The sequence below is a fragment of the Vanellus vanellus genome, assembly GCF_965231255.1.
Source record: "Vanellus vanellus genome assembly, chromosome: 1".
NCBI lineage: Eukaryota > Metazoa > Chordata > Aves > Charadriiformes > Charadriidae > Vanellus > Vanellus vanellus.
The window spans coordinates 123,345,791-123,368,968 of record NC_138905.1 but is presented as its reverse complement, the minus strand read 5'-3'; the positions used below and the strand labels follow the sequence as shown (position 1 = coordinate 123,368,968).

General features: G+C 42.3%; 1 protein-coding gene across 1 annotated transcript; it reads left to right on the top strand.

Moving 5' to 3' along the window:
- Positions 1-37: 37 nt before the first annotated feature.
- On the top strand, positions 38-21,670 carry WDR4 (WDR4 tRNA N7-guanosine methyltransferase non-catalytic subunit). Its single transcript, XM_082487205.1, has 11 exons — positions 38-166; positions 769-831; positions 1,587-1,733; positions 3,928-4,084; positions 4,688-4,800; positions 7,171-7,231; positions 8,063-8,161; positions 13,766-13,830; positions 15,369-15,552; positions 16,462-16,531; positions 20,526-21,670. Exons 1-11 carry the CDS (start codon positions 39-41, stop codon positions 20,705-20,707), a joined length of 1,269 nt encoding a protein of 422 aa, XP_082343331.1. The 5' UTR covers position 38; the 3' UTR covers positions 20,708-21,670.
- Positions 21,671-23,178: the final 1,508 nt, after the last annotated feature.

Sequence of the window (23,178 nt, the reverse complement as noted above, 5' to 3'; positions counted from 1 at the left end):
CTGCGCCCGCCGTGGCGCGCACGTGGCTGTGTTGACGCATGGAGGGTGGTGGTGGCGGCGGCGGGGGGCGCAGCCCCGGTCCCGGTCCGGCGTTGGCGCTTCGCGGAGCTCTGATGGCCGTCAGCGGCGGCGGGCGGCTCCTGGCGGCGCGGTACAGGGAGGCCGGGTCAGTGCTGGGGCGGGGCGGGGCGGTGGGCCGCGGCGCCGAGCGGCGGTGGCGGCAGTGGCAGTGGCAGTGGCGGTGGTGGTGGTGGTGGTGGTGGTGGAGGAGGAGGAGGAGGAGGAGGAGGAGGAGGGGGAAGAGGAAGAAGAAGAAGAGGAGGAGGAAGAGGCCGAGGGGCTTCAGGCGTTCCTGGTGTGCGCGTTCTGTTACTGAAATACCGCTTTAAAGTCTTAACGGTTTTCTGGCCCGGTTATGCACCGCCAGGTGCACGTCACTGGCGCGCGAATGGCGGGATGAACGCTAGCGATAACTAACGCGAAGCCTGACAGAAGTAAAATGTGGCGGTTACTTCGGCGACAGGTGACGATGTCTCTTTTTGGCGTATGTGTGCAAGCCAAGGGTTTACGCTTCTGTAGCGCTTTGGGAGCCCGTTTCGCCGGGGGGGGGGGGGCGGAGGGGGGGGAGAGGGGGCGTTTCTCGAGGTAGGGGTCAGCGGCACAATTAACCGCGAAGTAATGTCATGTTAGAAAATAGTTGACGCTCTGTGGTTAAGCTCACGGCTGTCCTAGTTCCAGCGGTTTTAGTCTGCTGTTCTCCCTTTGCAGTGATGATAGCCTCTTCGTGTACGATTGCATCAATGCGGAGAAGACGACCTTAGGAAATAAAGGGTAAGAAAAATCTGCTTAGGCAGATCGAGGCAATCTGCTCTTTTCCCAGAGGGCGCATCTCCTCCTGAGGGTATGTGGCACTGAAGATAATAAAAGGAAGTCACGGGATGACTCCCTGATCAGGTGATGGCTAGGTGGTTTCTGCTAACCCTGATGGATATATGTGTATGTATTTTATTTTTGTTTCTGTTTCATCCCAGAGGGAAGACTATACACTTTTTTTGGTTTTTAGAGAAACACCAGTAGTATAATCAGTGATTCTGTATGACTCTTCTCGGTCAAGACATTTATGGAAAAATGCTATATTTTTTATTAGACAGTTAGGTAAAAACACAAGCCAGTACACAACTTCTCCTTGACGTCTGTTCTCCAAGTCATGAGATTCAAACACTGAAAAAATCTTTCTTAGTTTAAATTCAACCTCTGGACATTGTTTTACCTGTAGCCAATTTTACTGTTTTCCCCTGAATTTGTCTCAAAATCTGACAGACAAACCGTAGCAGGTTTTCTAAGCAAGTAATGATACAGGCTAAGACCTTGTATCAGTTTCATTTTTCTTGGCTTTTTTCCTTGCATTAATGTTCAAGTTGGCTCAACATTTTTAAATTTTTAAACATTTGTAATGTTTTAAGCATTTTTAAAACGTTGTACTTTGTTTTTCTTGCACCTCCTTGCTGGTGTGAGAACAACCTTCTCTTCGTAAGAATTTCAGTAACTCTCAGGTTGTAAACTGTTGTTCCCCTCCTCTCTATTAGACAGGATGGAAACACGACAGATAAAGGAAGTGATGACATCCTAGCTTTTGCCTTCTCCCCATCAGGAGATTATTTTGCCTTGACAGATGACAGCAAACGTCTGATTCTGTTCCGTACGAAGCCTTCCTGGGAGTGTATTAGTGTCAGGTAAGGAAGCAGGCTGCTGCATGGCACTTTGTTATGGAGTTATGGCTGATTAATTTAAAGTTATAAAAGAGTAGTGCTTGGGATGTTACCATTTGTTGTCACTAAGCTTCCTCTTTTTTCCTTGTACTTGCTCAAATAAATTTAGCCTTCATGGGAATTGAAAGGTATTTGTCAAGTGATGTGTGGTATGCCTCTTGTCAAGAATGGGAGTGCAGATGTTTATATCATTGGCCAAGGAAAGGATATCTCTTTTCTTATTCCAGAAGACAGCATTTGCATCTTTAAGAACTGAAAACTTTACCCACTGCCAGTGAACGCTAAAGATGGGCTTGTAAGAGTGATACTGAGCAGTTAGTCAGTGCACTGTCCATTTCTATTGATTTGGTGGAGAAGATGTTTTTGGGGAGTTTATGAACTCCCCTAAAAGCCTATCTTTAGACATGCTGCCGACTGTTTCCCTTCTGTAGTTTGATCCTCTTGAGAAAAGAGTCTGTAACTGTCCACCAGAGGTCCTCCAGTCACAAGTTTTCTGCCCCTGCTGCTTGTGACAATGGTCTGTATAAAAGAGGACCATGAAGGACTTCCGAAGAAGGTACCTCCGCGTGTGATGTCTCTGCTTCTGCTGGTCTCTGACATATCTGAGGCTCTGGTTGAAAAACAAAATTTAGTCTCTGTCAGCTTGGCTGTGTGTGTAGGGTACATGATGGACCTTTGGTGGGTTAACCAGTGTTGTAGTGCGTAAACAATCACCAAAAAAAAACCCCAAATGGCAAATTCTGTTCATTCTGCATTCTGTCTTCCTTGCTGCCTTGCTCTGTATGTCTTGCCCGTAATATGCTATTGGCTAATTGTTTGATGTTTTAGTTTTCTGCGAAAAGATCAACTAGCACCACCACAGCTGGATTTTTTGGGAATGTCACTACTTCCTGTTAGGAAATCGGGAATACAGGCAAAAGAATGCCAAAGTTGAGCTGTGTAACTTGTGTCGGTGTTTTGTGGCAAGCTGTATAAAAGGCTTCACGCGGTGCTAGCTTTTGTAGTCAGCTGATTTCAGACAAGGAGAACTTTTGAATCTTTGTGCTTAAGATCAAAGGCAGTACAGTGAACTTGGAGCAAGACTTTTCCTTGTTGGTAAGGTAACCTGTTTTGAAACTGTGCTGCCTGAGCCTGCAATGTATTAGTAGGCATTCTTGTCTTATATGTTTTGTCATTGTTATGGTGTTCCTTTAAACAGTCACTAAAAAGTATTAGAATTTCTGGCTTCCTACCTGAAGTACAGTATATTGTTCTTTTGCCTCCGGATGGTCACTGAATTTCAGAGTAGGTGAATGGAAACGTTCATTCCCTATGATCCCCGGTGTCCACAGTCCTATGTTAACACACAGGACATAGAGGGGTTTGGAAAAGAGATGTTGTGAAAAGAATAACAGTCATAACAATAGTTTTTAAGTTGCAGAAGCATTCTCCAGACTAAGTAAGTGGTTAAAGCTTTTTTAAAACTTGTTTTCTCACATCTGTGGTCCTTACATTTACATGAAAAGTTAAGAGAACTGTTACCTGCTACACTGGCAGCTGGAACTATAAGGTACTTGCAGATGATGAGGGAAAGTCAGAGTTCAAGTTTAGGGCTTTGCCTGGACAAGGTACCCTGCAACTGTGTGTCTCTGACTCTGGCTGCGAGGAGGAAGAGTCCTTGAAGGTCATAAGGAAGACTTCCTTTTATAGAATGAAGTGGCAACTGGAAAACAGTTTCATCATAGTTTTTAGATGTGTTGCTGCAAAGGACTTTTAGTCGGAGAACTCCTACCTTGTCTTCTCTTTCCCATGTGTTTAACTTATATTTTTATTATGGAGAGTGCAAGAAAGTCTACCATCTTTCTGGCAGGCTGCTTAGGCAAAATGCTCAGTTGAGAGAGTACATAAGCAAAATGCAGTCATGCAGCTTTAACGATCTGTCTTTTTTTCTGTCACCTCCCCAGGTGTTTGCTATGACATAGTTTAGTCATTTAAAAGGTCTCAAAAGTGCTATTTTGGCCCCACACCCTCCCTTAACATTATTCTTATTGCTGCCATTTCAAGAATATTGCATCTGAGAGCTTTTCATCCAGTCCCTTGGTTTGTTTAACTGGGTCTGAATCCAGACTTGCCGAAACTGCCATCCAGCACTGTTCAAACTATGCCATTTTTCTTTCAGGTCCGTGAAAAGGAGATGCACTTCCCTGATTATTACAGCTGCAGATGATAAGATTCTGGTTGCAGACAAGTCTGGTGATGTCTATTCTTACTCAATAACAGACCCCCAAGCAGAAGGAAAACTTGAGCTGGGTCACTTGTCTCTGCTACTGGATGTGGTAAGCGTGTGCCTCCATGTAGTTAGTGTACAAGCCTGCATTAGTGCTTGTGTTTGGGTCTTTCATTGCTGCTCTTGTCTGAGATTTGGGAGGGTTTTTTTTATATAAATGAAGTATGTGGTCTGGGTTTCTTCCTACTGAGTTTGTGTCTGCAGAGTTTGGTAAGGAAACAAGCTTACCAAAGGGTTATCTATTCTGGGAGTGCGAGTGTTCAAAAAGTCTTTGTGTTACTGTCACAGAAGACTTGATGATGGAACGTCTATGGGAGTTCACCCAGTCTGTCATGTCAGTTGAGCTCTTCAATGTAATAAGTTTCTTTCTTTTTAAGATGTAGTGGGACTTCTGCCTGTAATGTTGGAGCTCAGTGGCTTTCACTGGACTTGGTAGTCGGTGTTGCTTGTCTTAGTAAGTTACTGTCATAAAGATTTATGCTTCCACTGTCAGTGGAAAAGCATGGCTTAATGCTTGCAGCTGCCATTCAAAGTCAGGAGACACAGTTTACTGTTGCTTTTTTTTTTTTTTTTTTTTTCTGGCTGGCTATGAAGAATTATGTTAAAGCAAACATTGAACTACTGGGCATTAAAACTCTCCCTTTACCAACAGGCGCTGAGTCCTGATGACCGGTATATCCTAACTGCAGACAGAGATGAGAAGATCAGAGTCAGCTTGGCAAAGGCTCCTTATAATATTGTGTCCTACTGTCTGGGACACAAAGAGTGAGTTTGTTGTGCAGTAAAGTTACTGTATGCAGCTCTTCGCTGTGCCTCAGTGGATGAAATTATTGTCTCCTCAAATCACATTAAACAACAGCTAGATCTATGTTAGAGTCAAAATCGTTTGGGTTGGAAGGGACCTTTAAAGGACTTGTAGGTTCTGTGGTAATACAAAAAAAAACCCAAAAGGAAGGTTGGAGCACTCTTTCTGCCTAGACATTAGACTGCAGTGAGCCCTTTCTAGTAGTTGGTGTTTTTCTTGAGATTGGTTCAATTGCTATCAGCAAGAACACTTAGGCAAGTAAAAGGATCTGTGGAAGATGGATCGTAGGGGAAATCGCTTTAGAAAGATGATGTTCTGCTTTGTTACAAAGTCTAGTGAAGTGCAGGGTTCACTCTGCATAAAAACAGGAAGGATGATCTTTCCCTTCCTTTCATTTCTCCTCAATCCTGAAGTGAAGGTCCTTATAATCACAGTGATCTGAAGAGTGGAAGGCAGCAAAGGAACCTGCTAGCTAGACTGATGTGATTCAGATGAGCTTTGATTTGCTAGGAGATGGGTAGTCCTTTTGGTATAGTAATAGGGGTTATCTTCTAGCCAGTGTATCAGGACTTCCTTTTCAGCCTACAGGAGGGACTGTACTTTCTGTTTTCAGTAGTTCTTTCCCATGAAGAAGACACAACTGGCAAATAAACTTTTAAAACACATTTCCCTATACATTTTCCTGCTTAAAATGTCTGTGAGTTGTGATATTTTCAAAGTCTCTTGACTTTTGCCTTCCACCTCTATGTGGGTTTGTGGGCTTTTTGAGGTTTTTGTCAGTTGTTAGGGTTTCTGAGTAGGGTGGGGGGGTTGTGCAAATTCTTTTTGGGTGGCCACTGCTACATTTTGAAGTTTACATTGACCAGGTAGCAGAGAAGACATGACCCTGCATAGGGCAGAGAACGCACCTAATTCTGCTTTTCTGGCCGCTGAGTTACTGGGGGATAATGCCACCGTTCCAGGCACGTTTTTTTCCATAAGGTGATGTAACATGGTGCAGTCAACTTGCTAAGTCAGAAACAAGAGTTAAAGAAAGGCAGTGCGACTGGGGAACCTGAGATATGGGTAGCAACCTATCTAAACTTAATCACCAAGATGTTTTAAGAGAGCATTTAGGACACAGATTAATTTGGAGTGTCAGTCTGATTTTAATAACATCATTTGGTAGTCCAACCTGTGTAGAATTGGCATCGTATAAAAGAAAGAGACTACTCACATTAAAGATCTAAGTAGTCTTTGATCAGGTCAGTTTCTGTACCTACTGTGTACACAGTTGTACTTTCTAATGAATGGTCAGAAAGACACTTTTAAATGTGGGCTGTTGTGTCTGCACAAAGAGTTCATTAGTGGCTGCAGAGTGGAAAGGTACTTAGTGTAAATTGATTAACATATATTTTAAAAAAGAAATATTTAAATTAGGAATGAATAAGCAGATGATTACATACAGCAGCTGTAATTGTCTTGTTTCGTGCTCGTGGATTTTCTTCTTTCAAGGCGGTGCATGGTGATTCTTTCTGGATCTGTTATGCCTGCATGCACCCGCCATTTCTGCTTTGTCATGAAAGTTTGTATTACAGTGACGAGATCTCTTCCTTCTATTTTTTTTCCTCTTTCTTTTTTTAAATGGCCTTAAAATTATACCTGTTTTCAAAAGCAAGACTGTACCTCTCAGCTAATGTTCTGCTCAGGTCGCTACATTTTAAGTTGCTGAGCTCTCAGGTAGTCACAAACTCCAGAAGATCAGGTCCTCATTACTTAGTGAAGAGAAGTCATGGTAGACATAGCAATATTACGTACTTCTGAAAAACAAGGTTTCTGAATGAATGTAGACACTGGTGGTAAATTGCCACATGCTTGTTTTAAAATTTTTTAAAGATTGCTTTTGAGTAATCTCCAACTGGGATTGGAGAGATATGGTACTCTGAAAGCCAAGTCATCGCTGTTGTGGTTTAAAAGCATCTGGTGATTCATGTTTTTAATGTGCGACATGAATTGTGAAAGGGGAACATGGTACCCAAGTAAATCTATCTGCATTGGCAGTTTTTGGTCTAAATGGCAGTGTTCTCAGTCAGGAAGAAGTCAGTAGAATTCTTGGAATGCAGGTGGGGAAATAATTTTTCTATTTGAGTAGAAGGTCGGTAGTTTGTGTAGTACATATACTATATTAAGTACTGCAGACATACTTTTTTTTCATCTTAACTGGCTTGATATGGAGAATCTGTTTGATTGTCTGTTATAATATTCTCTTTAAAATTGGTGTGTTCTCTTATTGTATGTGTTCAAAGACCAGTGTAATGCAAGAGTTCAACTTTTGACTACTTCCCCTTTAGGTTTGTTAGCAAAATACTTGTAATACCCAACTATCCTGATCTTCTGTTGTCAGCTTCTGGGGTATGTATTGCAATTTCTTCAAAAAAGTATTTTTATTGAAAAGTTTAGACTTTTAAAAACATTGTTTGCTTGTGTTTCCCCCAAGTTCCATGGGATACTTGGAATAATCTCTCATGGTTTCCAGCATGCCCTCTCTCTCCCTCCCTCCTTCCCTTGCTCAGCTTTCTCTTCAGTGTTCAGCCATTCTATTGCGAGATCATATAAGCACCATTTACTCTGTTTACAGCAAGGCAAGCTTCTTATTAAGGTCTCTGGGACAGAGAAATCACAGAGTCATCAGTGATTTCTATGCAAAACTGCATAGGAAACAAATAAAGTTTTCTGTGAAGATTATAGTAATTCTTAGTATTTGGTTTCAGCTGCTGCTCTTGCTTCCCTAAGCTCTTGTCTCTTGTTCTTCTAATTCTTTAAGCAGCTCTAGTGTTAGTGCTGCATGCAGCTGTATTTAATTCCTAGCAAATGCTCTTTGATGACTCTCTTTTTCCAGAGAGGTGTTGAGCTTCTCTTCAGGAGGTTACTAAATCAAATGAGAATTCAGGTGATAACAAGAATGGGGCCAGAGAAGGGCAACGTAAAAGAATTGCCATTAAAATGCTGTGCACGTGTAGTACTGTGTTATTTTTGTTATGTGCTCCTCCAGCTACCCAATTTCCACTTCAAAAGGAGAATTAAAGATAGCATGATTGCTTTATCTGCAATTTGAAGTCTTAACTAAGTGACTATTTAGCAGCTTCTGTGGGAAGCTCTTCAGGGAAATGGGGTTTAGCTGAAGGCCTCTCTTGGCCTGAGGTGCTGTTAGTAATCTGCTTGTGTCCACTTCTGTCTGTCCAGGACTCAACTCTGAGACTTTGGGAGTACAAAAGTGGGGAAGAAGTGTACTGCTGTCATCTAAGTAGCATTTGTGGGCCTGAGACAACCAAACCTGACCAGGTATGCCCATGTGTGTTAGTGCTTTTGCTATCCTCCTGATCCTTGTGACTCCCAAACGTGTTTCTTGCATTTTGTCAGGAGTGCCTCCTTTCTTTCAGTGGGTTTGGAACTTATGTGAGACCTAGAAACTGTTATAAAAGCCTGGGATTTTGGGAAAGTCTCTGAGCCAGAAAATAACCTGTAACAGTGGAAAGATCTAAAAAATCACCCATTTTTAAACTACTTAAATTGCACCTTTAACGCTTGAAAATTTTATCTGAGCAAAAAGAAGCTTTGTAATGTTTGTAACCAGCCACCTGCAATAGTACTGCCCTGTGGAGTCAAAACACTGGGCTTGTGCCTTTGGGTTGTTCTGAAGCTGCACGGAGTCCAAAATGAAAATGTACGAGTCCCATGTGAAAACTGAATACCCCAGGAGGTCTCCTTATCCTGCAGCCTATTTGTGAGTGTGTGATACATACGCTTTTGGGCTGCTACTGTGATCTGGGTGCTAATCTGATTTGAGAAGTGGTTCTGGTAGTACTTGATTTCTGGTTCTGTTCGTTATTGTCACGTGAATTGGCATATGACCTATTAGCAGTAAAACAGCCCTTGTTCTTGTCCCTGCTGTGTACATCATGTTAAGCCAGCTGCTAATCTGTTGAGTCATTTAAGAGTTGTTCATCATACCACCTGTGCTGCTGGGTGTGTTTTTCATGTGAATCTCTAAAAAAATACTTCGTTCTCTGAAGACCACAGCTGTCTCCCAGTTGGTGAGTGAGAAGCGTGTAGCCTTGTATGGCTCTTGGGCAAAATTGCTGTGGAATTCGCATCCAGGCTGAAATTGAATTGAAAAGTTTTGTCTTTCCTCCCTTGTGTTTTGTTGTGGTTTTGGTTAGTCCAAATGTGTTGTGTGCAGCCTCTCCCAGTAGTCAGGAGCCATTCCTGGATATCTCTCAGAGATTCTTTGCTGTTTATGTAGGTCTGACCTGATCTTGTTAGTGGGATTCCCAGTTACTGAACTGGGAGTACAACCCACGGAAGGACCAAGCTTCTAGGGACAGACCTGACACGGGTTGTTTCTGTGCAGAAGACGTCAGCAAGTTGTTCTTCGTATTGGAGTAATAACGTGCAGCTTTCTGTCCCTATGTAAGCCCAGGAGAGCAGCCACTTGCATCACAGCATTCAAAGCTTGGATACTGGGAATCTTGGGGTTTTTGCCTAGAATTCCTGACAGCAGAAATTCTAGGTAGTATCTATATGGACAGTTTAACCTGCTCGTGAACTTGGAAATATATTTTAAGCATGCCTGAGCCAGAGACCTCCTGTAGACATTCATGAGGTCTCTGGCTCATCTTAGCTTGAGTCTAGTGCTTGAAATCTTTGAAGTAGCTACTGCTGGGTTTTTTCACAAGCCAAAAAAAAAAGGGGGGTACCAAATTAGGTGACAAGTCCACATAGCTGGTATCCTCTTGTAGTCTGGGTGCAGCAGGATTTGAGTGAGGAATGGAGAATCAAGTTTGAGGCAAACCTACAAAATTACTTTGCCACTTACAACCTTCTGGAAATAAGCGGCTCGGGGAGTTTCAAAACCAAAGTGTTCAAAAGTAGTTAATAAGAGTGCTCTGTTGAAACAGCATAGTTTGATGCTTTTGAATCCGTGTCTGCAGTAATGTTGCAAGGCATTTCTTTTGCGGGTTAGAATGGTTTTATTTTAAAATACTTTGCCTTCTAGCTTTATTGGATCATTGAGAACTAGTAAGCAACTAGCTGTGAAGTGGGGAATCCTATTATTGATTTTAAAAATGCTATTTGTTGCTTAGACTGGCTTAGCATTTTGTAAGATAGCTTGCATGTAAATTAACAGTGCTTGATCTCATGCTGAATCCTAACTCCATTGCATACAAACAAGTGTATCAAAAATAATACTCAAGTGTATAATGGGCCTTGAACGTAGCACTGGATAAACTAACAAATGTTAGGGAAAAAAACAACTGGTGCTGCAAGCAGGAACTAATTTAAATTTTTTTTTTTTTTAAAAAGGCAAAAAGCTCCAACTTAGAATGCTTTTGAATGTAGATCGGTAATACTCCCTTTGCCTCCTAACACACTTGACAAAGACCCCTCCATAGCATACTCTGTGTACTGATAGAGTCTCTCAGTAGAAAGTCGGGGTTCCCTTTGACTGTTTGAGAAATCTCAGTTTAACTTCTTTACCCCAGTGTGAGTAAACAATGAGAGAAAGGGAAAACCCACAAACTGAGTTAATAAATATAACAAGTCAGTTAATAAACTGTGTTCCTGCAGTGTTTTGCAGTTCTTCTACCCATTGGCATGTTTTAGTGTCTCCTAATGGTGGTTGTGAAAGCCTTGGCGTTCTTTGAATCTGCAAAATTCTGCTTACTGCCAGCTGTTACAGGCGTCTTAAACTCTGTCTCCGATGGCATGAAATTTGCACCATGCTTGAGGGGTGCAGAAGACTCAGTTGACTTCCAGAGTTTGTGTGTACTTGGAACAGTGATCAGGCAGTGTTTCAGTGATTACAGAAAGACAGATTTAAACCTTAATGTGGTGCATTGCTACCTTTATGCTGCATTGCTACACAGCTGTAAATATGTACTTCTGTCAGAACAATTACTGCCTCGCTGGCCAGCAGGACCAAAGGGGAAAGGAGACTTGTGTTTGCTGGCATCATAGTGCTAGAAATGCCAGAGATGACGTGTGGTGGTAGTATTTAGTTGTGTTGTGTATCCAGGTGTATCAAAGATCATCTTCACAACCTAGTGTGACATTTATAGTCTGAATTTAAGGGAACAATCTCTCGTCAGCACTTTTTAGATTGTAACTAGCATGCTGTCTGCAAATGACTCTGGCAACCAAAGATCACATGGGGATATAAGTGTGTTTTTCTTTTGCATTACATTTAATTTTTACCATTGATAACCGCTGTGAATGCACTGAAGCTTCAAACACAACTTGAAGCACAATGATAATGGAATCATCAGTAGTGGTGGGTCATGTAAGCCCATAAATGTGGGCTTATTTTGCTTGGCAGATGATGAATATATGTCTGTTTTGGGAATGTAGGAGTGTTTTAGAGCAGTGTAGCATTGGTTTCAGCTGATGGGTTGCAGGTCCCCAGTTCATTTTCCCACTGGAATGGGAGTAATTCTCTAATTTCATAGTGCTATATAAATGTTTTTTTCGTGCTTTGGAGCTCTCACCTTATCTGATCCTCTTGACAGCAGAAGCTTGTTTAAAGTCCAGAACATGAATTGCACAACTCTACCTCAGTGTTTCAGTACACTAATTTTTCATAGGGTCACCTCTTCTCAGAGATGACATCAAAAGTTAATTTTTAGGTGTTGGCAAGCTGATAACAATGTCATATAAATGCTGAGTAAGTTCAGAGAGTATCAAGTGAACATCTGTTTATCGCAGACTGCTCTTGTACCTCTTCTGTAACTGATTTTGTAGGCTTGTCCTTGAACTAGATACTACTCTGGGGCTTGCATTCACTTTGCTGATTGTTAGCTTGCCCACACGTGGAAAGGAAAGAGCTTGCAAAGAAAATGCATTTTCTTGTCTCTGTCCAGCTGTGAATAACAAGTTGGTTCAAATCAAAAAAGCCTCCTCCTCTCTCCCCCGCAGTGAGAGTGGGGGAGAGCCGCTGCATACTTCCAAGTTCGCAGAACCCTTTGTCTCTCTGACAAAGCACTCAGCTGCGTAGGTGGGCACTTCCCGTCGCTGCGCTTGCCCTGCATGTTTGTCCTGAGACAGGCAGAGCTTTGTCATTAGAAATAAATATCACAGGTCTGGATTTTTTTAATATATATATCTTGGCTTGTTCCCTTAAATGTCTAAAGAACCCTCTGGTGGTTTACAGTAGGAGCTGTTGTTTCTACTCTAAAGCTACAGTGTAAATGGCTCCATGCTGCAATAACTACATTTAGATGTATTAGCCACAGAGAACCTTTCTGATTCAGCCCACTCATCCTACCCGGTATTTGGAACCATAAGCATTTTTTATGTCCGTCTTAAAGAGGGGTCCTGGGTCCCAATGCTAAATATAGACTAACAGCTTAGTAGTTCTGCAGAGTAGCAAGAGATTAGTCCCATCTGTTCCCAAGAGCTCTGAAGCATATCATCCTTTTGATAATGTTTTTTATAAAGTGCTCCTCTTCTGTCCAAACAGGCAATCGAGTATGTGAGTGAAAAGTGTGTGCACGCTGTTGTTCTTGCTTTTCCCGCCATGAGATTGTATCACACAATGGATTTTATTTTTCTTATGTGCTGGAGTTGCACTGTGCAACCCTGGTTTTCAGCTATATTTATACCATAAATTAGCTTTCTTTCCTGCAGTTGGTTTATCTTTTAGTAGTTGCATTCTGTACTGTTGACAAAATAGTTAGCTTCTGGTATTAAACTTGCTGACTTGAACGTTTGGAAGCTGTACAGCTTGCTTTGCCTTTCCTGCATTGATTGCAAAATCCTGAAACAAGCAGCCTGACAATGCCTATCCATCAGCTGGTAGCTCAAAGGGTAAAATCCTGTGGTTACTCTGAAATCCAGCTTAACCTGGTGAACCAGAGGTTCTGTCTAGTGACCAGTGTGATGTTAGGGAAAGAGATGAGGGCTGGAAATGGGTAAAAGGAAAGAGGAATTGAGGATGCATCTGAATTCTGCCAGCAGGGGCTCAAGAAGGTGTCTTTTTCTTGCCCTAAAGTGAATAACTCACTACTTCTCTAGTAGGAAGGTTTTATTAATCAGAAGTGCTGATGTTATTGCTCCTTATAAAGTCTACTTGAGAACCAGCCTTTTGCCTTTGCAGTTTTGTCTTTCACATTGCATAACAGATACTTTTGGAAAGGCACCCTAGGGCATCTTCTTGCAGTTTCTCTGCTCCTCCCAAGTTCTTACTTCCCACTCAAGGAGCCTCAGTAGTTATATATTTCAAGTAGTATGGTCTGTGCAGCAAAGGTATTTCCCCGATTCTTTCCCCCCCAAAAAATATATAACTTCTAGATTAGGAGTGTGGTGTGAGGTTTTTGTTGTTGTTGGGTGTGAGATTTTTTTTCTGCTTTGAGGTTTTTTGTTTTTGTTTTTGTTTTAAAGGAAAATGGCCTCAGGCAGTCTTGCCTTGTTCTTCTGAACACATTTTCGATTAAGTGGTATGGATTCACCAAGACACAGGTTGAAAACAGAGACAACACAGCAAGGATATTAGCTATGCATCACTGTCTTTTTTTTTTTTTTTTTTTTAACAAACATAACAGCAGCTAATGGCTTGTGTTTATAATCTCTAAACTGCTGGTGTGATATTCTGGCTGAGCAGGCTTAATGTTGATGTTTTTGCCATTAGCATTGCAGGAGAGAATATTGAAGGTGGTGTACTTTCATCTGTCTGTTTGTTAAGAGTAGTTCACTAAAACCTTTACATTTGATCTCTGGATGGCTGCGAAGGGAGAGGTGTGGAAAACTTCGTAAAACAGCAAACACTGGTACAATTACTGTAAATTAAGACATCTGCTGAATTTTAAAGGCTAAGACAGGAAATGGAATGTGAATTTTCTGCCCCAAAGTGGCCTTAATTTACAACGATGTTTCTTTTTGTTTTCCTAATAGAAGTACCCTGTGTCAAGAATAACCTACTGCTGTCAAAGTGGTTATGTTGCTGTTCTCTGTGACTGGTAAGAATAAATGGAATAATGGCTAAAATAATCACAGTTCCTGCACAGGCAAAAGCAGCTTTCCCTGTTGGCTGTCCTAATGTTCCTCTAGCCTGAAGTACTTGGTACTCCAGATCTCCAAGCATCCCAGGCATGCCTGTGGCCTCTGAGTCTGTATCGTCCTTGGTCTGAGTGTAGAGGTGAATGCAAGGGTTTACCCAGCTTAGGTAAATTTTGCAGACTTTGTGATGTTTTTCCTTTACGGAAGGAAACGCAAGGCTAGGATGAACGAGAGCCCTGCTCAGTGGTGAGGAAGTCTACCTAAATCGCTGTGCCTGACCCGTGTGTTTTGGGTCTCATTTCGTTCAGGGTGCTGTGGCGATAGAGCGGCCAAACTTCTGTTACTGTATTCTGCTCCTGTAAATGGGCTCAGCCATTCTGTTTAAAACCACAGCATTGCGTCAGTTGAAAAGTGTGGAGAGGCTACATTGACTTTCAGGTTCAAATGTATGTGTTTGAGTAAGGAGAGAGTGCTCAGGAACTGAAGGGCCCAAGCACCAAGGAACCTTGCAGATCCAACTGACAGGAAAATGTCTTGCGGGGACGGACAAGCCCTCTTCCCCTCTCTTTCCACAGCACCTTAAGCCTGCCAAGGAAGCTGTTCTTCCTGACAAAAGCTTGCCAACAGGAAAGGGAGAGATTGGCAGAGCTGCTTGTATAGTGAGATCAGCAATCTGTCCGCTCGGTGAACTTGCTCTTTGCCAGAGCGAGGAACCTTAGCTGCTTCCCATCACACCTTCTGCATGGGCATCCAAACTGGCCCTGGAAGGGGAAGCCATGTCAGCCAAGGGCTGTGCCTGTGTCACTTACCCCAGGGGCCGCGCTGTGCTCTGTGTCAAGCTTTTATTTCCAGCTCCACAGCCCTGTGTTTCTGAACAGTGCTGTCACGTGGACCTGGTAGGCAACTCAGGAGCCGAAGCATCCTGCCTGGCACACTGGGGACCTGTCCGAGGGAGGTTAAGAAGCTCTGCACATAGAGGCTGTGGCTGTTAGAGGAGGGAGCATTGGTGGGAGAGGGATGAGTGCAGTGCCAGAGTCCTATTCTTCAGCTGTGTTGAGGTTTCCTATCTCCCTCATTCCTTCCTCCCCTCCCTGCCATGTAATTCCTTTCCTGTTTTATTTTGACTGGTGCTCAGCTAGACGTTCCTTCAAGTGAAGCCCTGTAGGCCAGTGTGCTCTGATGCAACACTCCTTATATAAATCCCTAGTAATCCTTATGAAATTCCCTTTACTACCTTTTCTTTTAAAGAAAAGGCAGCATTGACTGCTTTTTCTTTCATATAACACTTGAAAAGCTATTTGACATGTTAGGTATTTACAGCTTCTGCCTTGGATCATGTAAGCAAACTGCACTTGAAGTATTAGGGTATTTTTTGCAATTCCTAATGGCTTTGCTTTGGCTCTGTTTGGAATTAGAGTGGGTGTTTGTAGTTTGCTGTACAAGTGATGGCTGTAGGTGGATTTGGTAATAATGGTAATTAAGTTTTTCCTTTCAAAAGTATTCCCACAGTCTACGTCTTTCAGCTTGATGCCATTGCCCAGAAGCTAATTTACAGACAGCAAATCTCTTTGAAACATAAAGTTTGGGACATTGCATTTGAGGAAACGGGAGATCTATGGATTTTTGAGGAAGACAGTGAAGCTCCTCTTCAATTGTACAGACCATGTGATGGACAGTGGAAGGTAGATACTTTTGTTATGCTAATGTCCTGAATGTTTTGTGTTGTTTTGAGGCCATAACAAAAATGGAGTGAACTATGTTCCATGGAAGCTAAATGGCACACTTCTCTCTGTCTTGAGACTGAGTAAGTCATAAATACACATCTAATTCTACTTCTGTCACCTATGTATAACGCAAAGACACTGAGAGCTTGTTATGAGTACCTGTCTCATCTCTGGTAAAGCTAACATCTGGCATAGTGGGATCAAGCAGAGTGGTTGTCAGCAGATGCACTCAGTACATTAAACCATTGCCTGTGCTTTCTGTATGCTACACTTGATTATTTAAAAAAATAAAAAAACAACCTACAAAACAACAATATCCCTTTGTGGTTTTCTCAGGAATGCTTTCCATACAGCCTTCCCTGTGCCTGCCTCTGAGGGATTCTTTTGCAGGGGACAAGGCATTCTGGAAGCATTAGGGGATTTTTTTTTTTCGTTGAGAACAGAGAGTCAAATTTGAGGGATGTGCTATCAAGTTCTCTATAATAGTATATTAAACAACTGGAAACTTGTTTGTTGTCCTTGTTAAGTGTCCAGCTAATTATGGTATAGTTGTGAAGTGGTTTTAAATGAAACTTTTTTGACCCTTGCATGCTCCTTGTGATATTCCTCTTCCTCACAGATTAGTAAGTGGGGAATCCATTTTCTTTTTCTTCAAGCTGCAAAGCTTCCCCAGCAGAACACATGATCTCAGGCCAGGTTTCTGTAGCGGTCCTGGAAATAAAGGAGCCTAAAAGACATCGCGGAGGGCTTACGCTCCTTCTCCTTTCACTGTACTCATCTGAGAGCTGTTGAATTTTTCAGTGTGCTGTGAAACATGAAATTGTTTATTATTCCCAAAATGTCATGCAATGTTCCTTCTTTTCTCAGCCTGTAACTGATGACAAAGGATTACAGAAGATGTCAAAATATCTTCAAGACAATTGGACAGTGTTTGAAGGTGAGAAATTTGTCAGAAAGGCCCAGTAAATGCAATTGTTACAACTAAAGCATAAGACTTAGGAGCAAAATCAGAGTTGAGGTCAATTCAGCTGGCTGTTGGAAGTTGCTTAATATTTCAGTTTTCTAAGTTACAGCAGATGTGCTCGCCAAACCGCTTTCCATCATTTACAGGAAATCATGGCTAACTGGGGAGGTCCCAATGGACTGAAGGGTGGCAAATGTAACACCCATCTATAAGAAAGGCAAAAAGGAGGATCCAGGTAACTATAGACCTGTCAGTCTAACCTCGATACCAGGGAAGGTCATGGAGCAGGTCATCTTGAGTGCCATCAAAACCCACATAATGGGCAACCAGGGGATCAGGCCTAGTCAGCATGGGTTTATGGAAGGCAGGTCCTGCCAGACGAACCTGATCTCCTTCTATGACAAGATAACCAGAATATTGGACGAGGGAAAGGCTGTTGATGTTGTATACCTGGACTTTCGAAAAGCATTCAATACTGTCCCCCATACAATTCTTGTGGAAAAACTGGCTTTGCACGGCCTGGATGAGCATATGATCCACTGGATCAAGCACTGTCTGACTGAAAGGTCCCAAAGAGTGGTGCTCAATGGATTTAAATCCAGCTGGCGGCCGGTCACAAGTGGTGTGCCTCGGGGCTCAGTGTTGGGACCATTTCTGTTCAATGTCTTTATTGACGATCTCGATAAGGACACAGGGTGTATCATCAGCAAGTTCGCAGATGACACCAAGTTAAGCAGGAGTGTTGATTCCCAGGAGGATAGGGAAGCTCTACAGAGAGACTTAGATAGATTGGATCATTGGGCCAACACCAATGGTATGAGCTTCAACAAGGGCAAATGCCAGGTTCTGCACTTGGGCCACAATAACCCCATGCAGCGCTACAGGCCTGGGGAAGCGTGGCTGGAAAGCTGCCTGGCAGAAAGAGACCTGGGGGTTCTAATTAACAAGCGGCTGAATATGAGCCGGCAGTGTGCCCAGGTGGCCAAGAAAGCCAACAGCATCCTGGCTTGTATTAGAAATAGTGTGGCCAGCAGAAGTAGGGAGGTGATTGTGCCCCTGTACTCAGCACTGGTGAGGCCACACCTCGAGTATTGTGTCCAGTTTTGGGCACCTCAATACAAGAGAGATATCGAGGTGCTGGAGCAAGTGCAGAAGAGGGCAACGAAGCTGGTGAAGGGCCTAGCAAACAAATCATATGAAGAGCGGTTGAAGGAGCTGGGACTGTTTAGTTTGAGGAGGAGGAGGCTGAGGGGAGACCTCATCACTCTCTACAACTATTTGAAAGGACACTGTAGAGAGGTTGGTGCTGGTCTCTTCTCACAGGTAATTAATGACAGAACCAGAGGGAATGGCTTCAAGCTCCAACAGGGTAGATTTAGACTGAACATTAGGAAAGAATTTTTCACAGAAAGAGTGGTCGGGCATTGGAATAGACTGCCCAGGGAGGTGGTTGAGTCCCCATCCCTGGAGGTGTTTAAGAGACATTTAGATGTGGTGTTGGGGGATATGGTGTAGGGGAGAACTTTGTAGATCAGGGTAAGTGGTTGGACTCGATGATCCCAAGGGTCTCTTCCAGCCTAGACAATTCTATGATTCTATGATCACTCCACCTGGTATGGAAGGTATCATGAAGCACGTTTAGGTTACTGTTACCACAAAATGATGTAGGTATTTAAATCTGAATTACAGCATTATAACTGTTTTACATAGACACCTTATCACAGGGATGTATCTAAACACCCTATTGCAGAGCTGCTGGAGTCTGTCTTAATGCTGTGATATCAAATAGTGTTGTTTGTTGTGTTACCTGGGTGTGATACCTTATCAGAAGTACAATGGAGATAGTAAGAATTGGAATAGCCATGGGAGAAGCAGCTTCGTTGTAAAGATGAGCAATTCGGGTCCACCTTGGCAAGGCAGATTATATGAAGCTTGCTGTGGCTGGAGAGTGTGACCCTGGATGTGACTCAGGGATGAAATTGATTGGTATCAGGGTTGGTTCATTTTGTTCTTGATTTCTGCCCCACCTCCAGTCTCTGGCAGAAAAAATAATATGTGATTTACTAGTTCAGAAGCACCCTGTTTTCAGGATATTTTGTATTTAAAAACCACCCAACTTCACTTAAAAGCTGGAATTGTGGCAGTGATGGCTGCAGGATAGAGAAGGGTTGTGTTGTGGCATGTGCTAGTGGATGTCTTATTATATATTGAGAGTTGATTAATTGAAATCTCTCTCCTGTACTTTGCTGAGAGACTGGGAACCTTCTTCCTTGAAAAAGGTGTTACAGTCCGCACTGGTCTCATGTTCTGTTCTTGGTGGTCATAGGTAAAGGTGATTAACCCACGTAGATGGAAGAGTTGCAGGAACGTGCAGTCTAATGTAAAGTCTCCTTAATATCTAGTATTAAGTTGGTACAGTCTTTGAAATCTAAAAGGAACTAAGGAACTCAGGTACTCCTTTAGAACAGACTGTTTGCATGTAGATGTTGCAGACTTGATAGGTACAGCCAGGCAGATAATTAGAAGTATGAGATCTGAGTGAAAATGAGCAACAGAGAAGTAAAAAGAGCAGGCAGGGGAAGAGGTTCTGAGCATAATTAGCCAGCATAGCAAGTTACTGTGATACACAGCAGCCGACTGCATCTGCAGCTGGGAGAGGAGGACTGCTCAGATGACGGGGTCTATTATTGTTAATTAGTAAGGGAGGCTCACTTGATGAGCACTTATTCCACTGCATAATTAGTGCTTGAAAAGGTAGTTACTTCTTTTAAAAAAGGTGATCGTTATATTGTTTAAACCCAGTCTTAATGCCTGCATATCATCTTTTTATACACTTGTTTCACTTGACTGATGATTCTGTAGGATTTAAGGTCAATCTTGAAGTACATGTTGAACAGTTTGACATTATGTTCTAATTGATCCCAGAAAAAGACAGAACAAGATTTAGCGCAGGCTGATCAAGTACAGAGTAGCATGGATATTCAAACTGACAGCATGCAATTTCTCCCAGGGCTGAAGGCCAATAAATTGGTTGCTATGTGAGTGCAAGACCCTCGAAAGTAAAGGCAGGCGCTTTACTGAGTACCAGTGAGGGCAAGTTGTTCTGTTTGTGTACCAAGAAACAACGGGAAGCTGGACGTACATTACTGTGGAGCAGCACACTAACGATACTGGATTTCCGTGGCCTTTAAAATCAAGAATTTTTGGAAGTGGGAAAAGGTAGGAATACAAAAACAGCTAGAGGTTTCTGGCTTTGTCAGGTGGCACTCAACAATTTTTAGAAATGTGGACCTAGCCCAGCTAGTCTTGTTCTGTATTCTCTACAGAAACAATCCGATTGGGGTTTTTTGGTTAGTAGTTAGTTCCCTGTTAAACTCATCTAAACTTACAGTCTTGAAAATGATGTCATGAATATTACGGTGAATTCGCAGAAGGTGCAACAGAACTGTTGGGGTGAATATTCAGAAATGTGTGTGCGCTGTAGGACCTCACTGTTTGGAGTCTACTTTTTTGGGCTTCTTTTAAGTTAATACTCTAGGAGACAAGTCAGCTAAGCACTGTTAGGTAGCATATGCCCTTTGCAGTGCTTAGGTCCTGGGGAACAACTCTGATGGGATGTCTAACAATAAGTTGCAACAACACTCACTTTAAAAACAGAAGCCTTGAAATCTGCAAGTGTCCAATATGTAAAGAGAGCTGTGTGGCCTCTCTGCTTCAACGTCAGGTGCTTGCCTCTGTGTGAATTTTTTAGCCTAAAAATGGAGGCTGTGCTTGGCTGTGTGAATGCAGGACAGATGCCTACCAATATGAATCAGACTTACACGGTGTAAATGCTGGTACTTAATAAAGTGGATAGGACCACAGTAAATGAGTTGAAATGCCACTATCTAGAATTACAGTACAAGAAGTAATTGCTAATACTGCTAAGGGAATTTAAAACTTGTGGTTTTGCTTTGCTCGATTGCAGGTTTTGTTGGTGTGGAGAGACACTACGACAGTCTCTACAAGGCCTCATTTGATAACATGGCCGCCTATCTACAGAGGAAAGAGGAGAGGTTACAGCAGCAGAAAAAGAAAAGGCAGGAGGATCTGCAACGTGGTTCGAATGGAGAAACAAAAAAGATGAAGACTGAAGAATCGTCGCTATGATGCTGTTGTTAGCTTGTAACGTTTGCCTTGCTGAAAAGAACTGATCCAACTGTGGACTGTTTTTAAATGTAAAAGGAATTATGGAATAAGCCTGGCTTAAGCTTCTGTTCAGATTCAGGTTTTCAGGTAGCCTGATATGAAAACATCCTGCTTGCAGCAGATAATGCATTTACAATATGCCTAAGCTTTTAGCAGCCTACAAGTGTTAGCGGTTCAGTCCTAGGAATCTCTAATGCATGATATATTAATATTGGAGATGGTATTTTCCTTGAAACGGGATTTTCTTTTTGCCTGCTTTGTTCAGGCTTTCTTCTTCAGGTGGAAGTGCACAGACTAAAGTTGATGTGACTTTTTTGTTTGTTTCTTTTGTGTTGGTTGTTTTTTTTTTCTTTTTAAACTTTTTAAAAGGTCTGTTAGGTACTGTAACTAACTTAGTGTACCTGGCTATTGGAAAGGGAATGTAGCAAAGTTCTTGCTGTATATGAAAGGTTTTAGTTGAGACTTTGCCACCTCTGTTTTTACCCTTCACCTTCGGTTTATATGATAGGGATTCTGCCTAGCTTCTAATCCATTACTTCTTGTGGCATATTTCTATAAGAAGATGTGCAAAAATAGATTTTATACACTGGAAAGTAAAAGTAAAATATGTCAGTCAACTTTGTGTTATTGGAAGATCCTTCTATTGCAATATGATCCTAGTGTGTCTGTGAAAATGATTTGAGAGCCCTATGTGCAAAACTTGGAGTGCGTTCTACTTCTTTCAACAAGAACTCTTTCATGTTGCAATTAGCCAAGAAATACACCTTTTTGAAAAGTTATCAGTAAGAGCCTTATGGGATCACTTGTTGCTTCATCACAGGGCAGAAGATACGCATTTATCTACCAGATGGCATAATGTCTATATGAAATATAATGTACTTCATAAAACCAGATGTAGAAATCTGTACAATCCATTAAAAGTATTCAGAATTAGCCCATGAACCATGAATAGTTTTCTAGGTCTCTTTATATAGCTGTCCTGTTTGGAGTATCCGGGCACTTAAAAATTTTGCAGTCAAATTTTAGTTGCACTGATGTGTAAGACATTGAGATGTAGTTTGTTTTGAAAATAGCAGGTATTCAGCAGTGAAGCAGAACTTGCTGTTTATGTCTGCTCAAAATTGCAGTCTTGTCCTTATTTTGTGTCACAGAGGCCACGAGTCTTTCTTGTGCTGTAGGATATCACACGGATTTTCATTATCCTTCTGTTTGGAAGTGTCTCCTTAAGCATAGAGCATTGCCTGCGTTAGTACAGAGCCAGTCCTTCACCCTCAGGGTCTGATTTCTTTTGGTGATTGCTTCTAAGTAAAGAACCTTCTGCCTTGTCAAAGGTCTCTTTGGACAAAAATTGTGAAGTGTCAAGAGTGGTATTGTCTGTTTCGGTTAAAAGTCTCAATTCTGGCAGATGCTGCCTTGGTGTGAAAAAAATGTGAAGTAGTTTCTACTACGTGTGCAGTTACATGACGTAAGAATGCAGTGTTGCGTCCACAGAGATTATTGTCTCATGTAGCAGCTCAGCCCCTTTTGTCCAATATCCACATACCGGTGATCTGAAGCATCTTGTTTGGGTATCACCAAATCAATTGAGTGCTCCTGGATTTCGCTGGGTCTTAGACAAAGAAGGTGGTAGGTGGGTATATTTGGGCTTGTCCAGGAATTTTAGCCCCTCAGGTGCAATAACCTTTTTATTTGAGAGTCTGCTGAGATAAATGGACCTGACTTTACATAATCTGGAGCAAACAGTTTTGAGCTGATGCGTTTTTCTGTCTTTCAGGAGAGTGCCTGAACAACCAGGCTGTCCTGGTGGAGTGGCTCGCTGGCTGTCATGGCAAAGAGCTGGCCTAGCGTGGAGGCCCACCCCTAGGACAGGGTTATTGTCTGAGCACCCTGAGTGCCTGAAGGCTCTTATGCTACATGAAGTCCTTGCCATTTCTTAGAAGTTGGCTTGGGCAGTTTCTTGGTTTGTACTGTTCATTGGTGAGGATCATGTTCTCATACATCTGGTGTCTGTCCTTAGCTATGCTGTATTAGAAGTAATTATTTCTGCAGCGCATCATTGTGTGTGTCTACGTATGTGATGTCATATAAATGGAGCAAATGCTTTCCTATATTTAGGTTGGGAATGTGGTAAAAGGATTAAACTTAGAGCTCAAATGCAGACATGGGGTCCAGCTGCTGATTTGTAGCCTCCCCTTCTCCAGTGGAAGATGTTGAATGATGGTAATGGAGCTCAACAACAGGTATGCAGGTTTCCTGGTAGTTTGCTTACATCCCATGCTGATGAGAAGCTAGGATTAAGAAACCCTGTAATTTCAGTCTTCTGAAGCACAGTTGCATGTGTGAGGGGAAAACCATTGACTGCATCTGGACCAGTAAATAGGTTGGTACAATGCTAGTGATGCATATTTTTCTTGGTCCTCAAGAAAGGATGA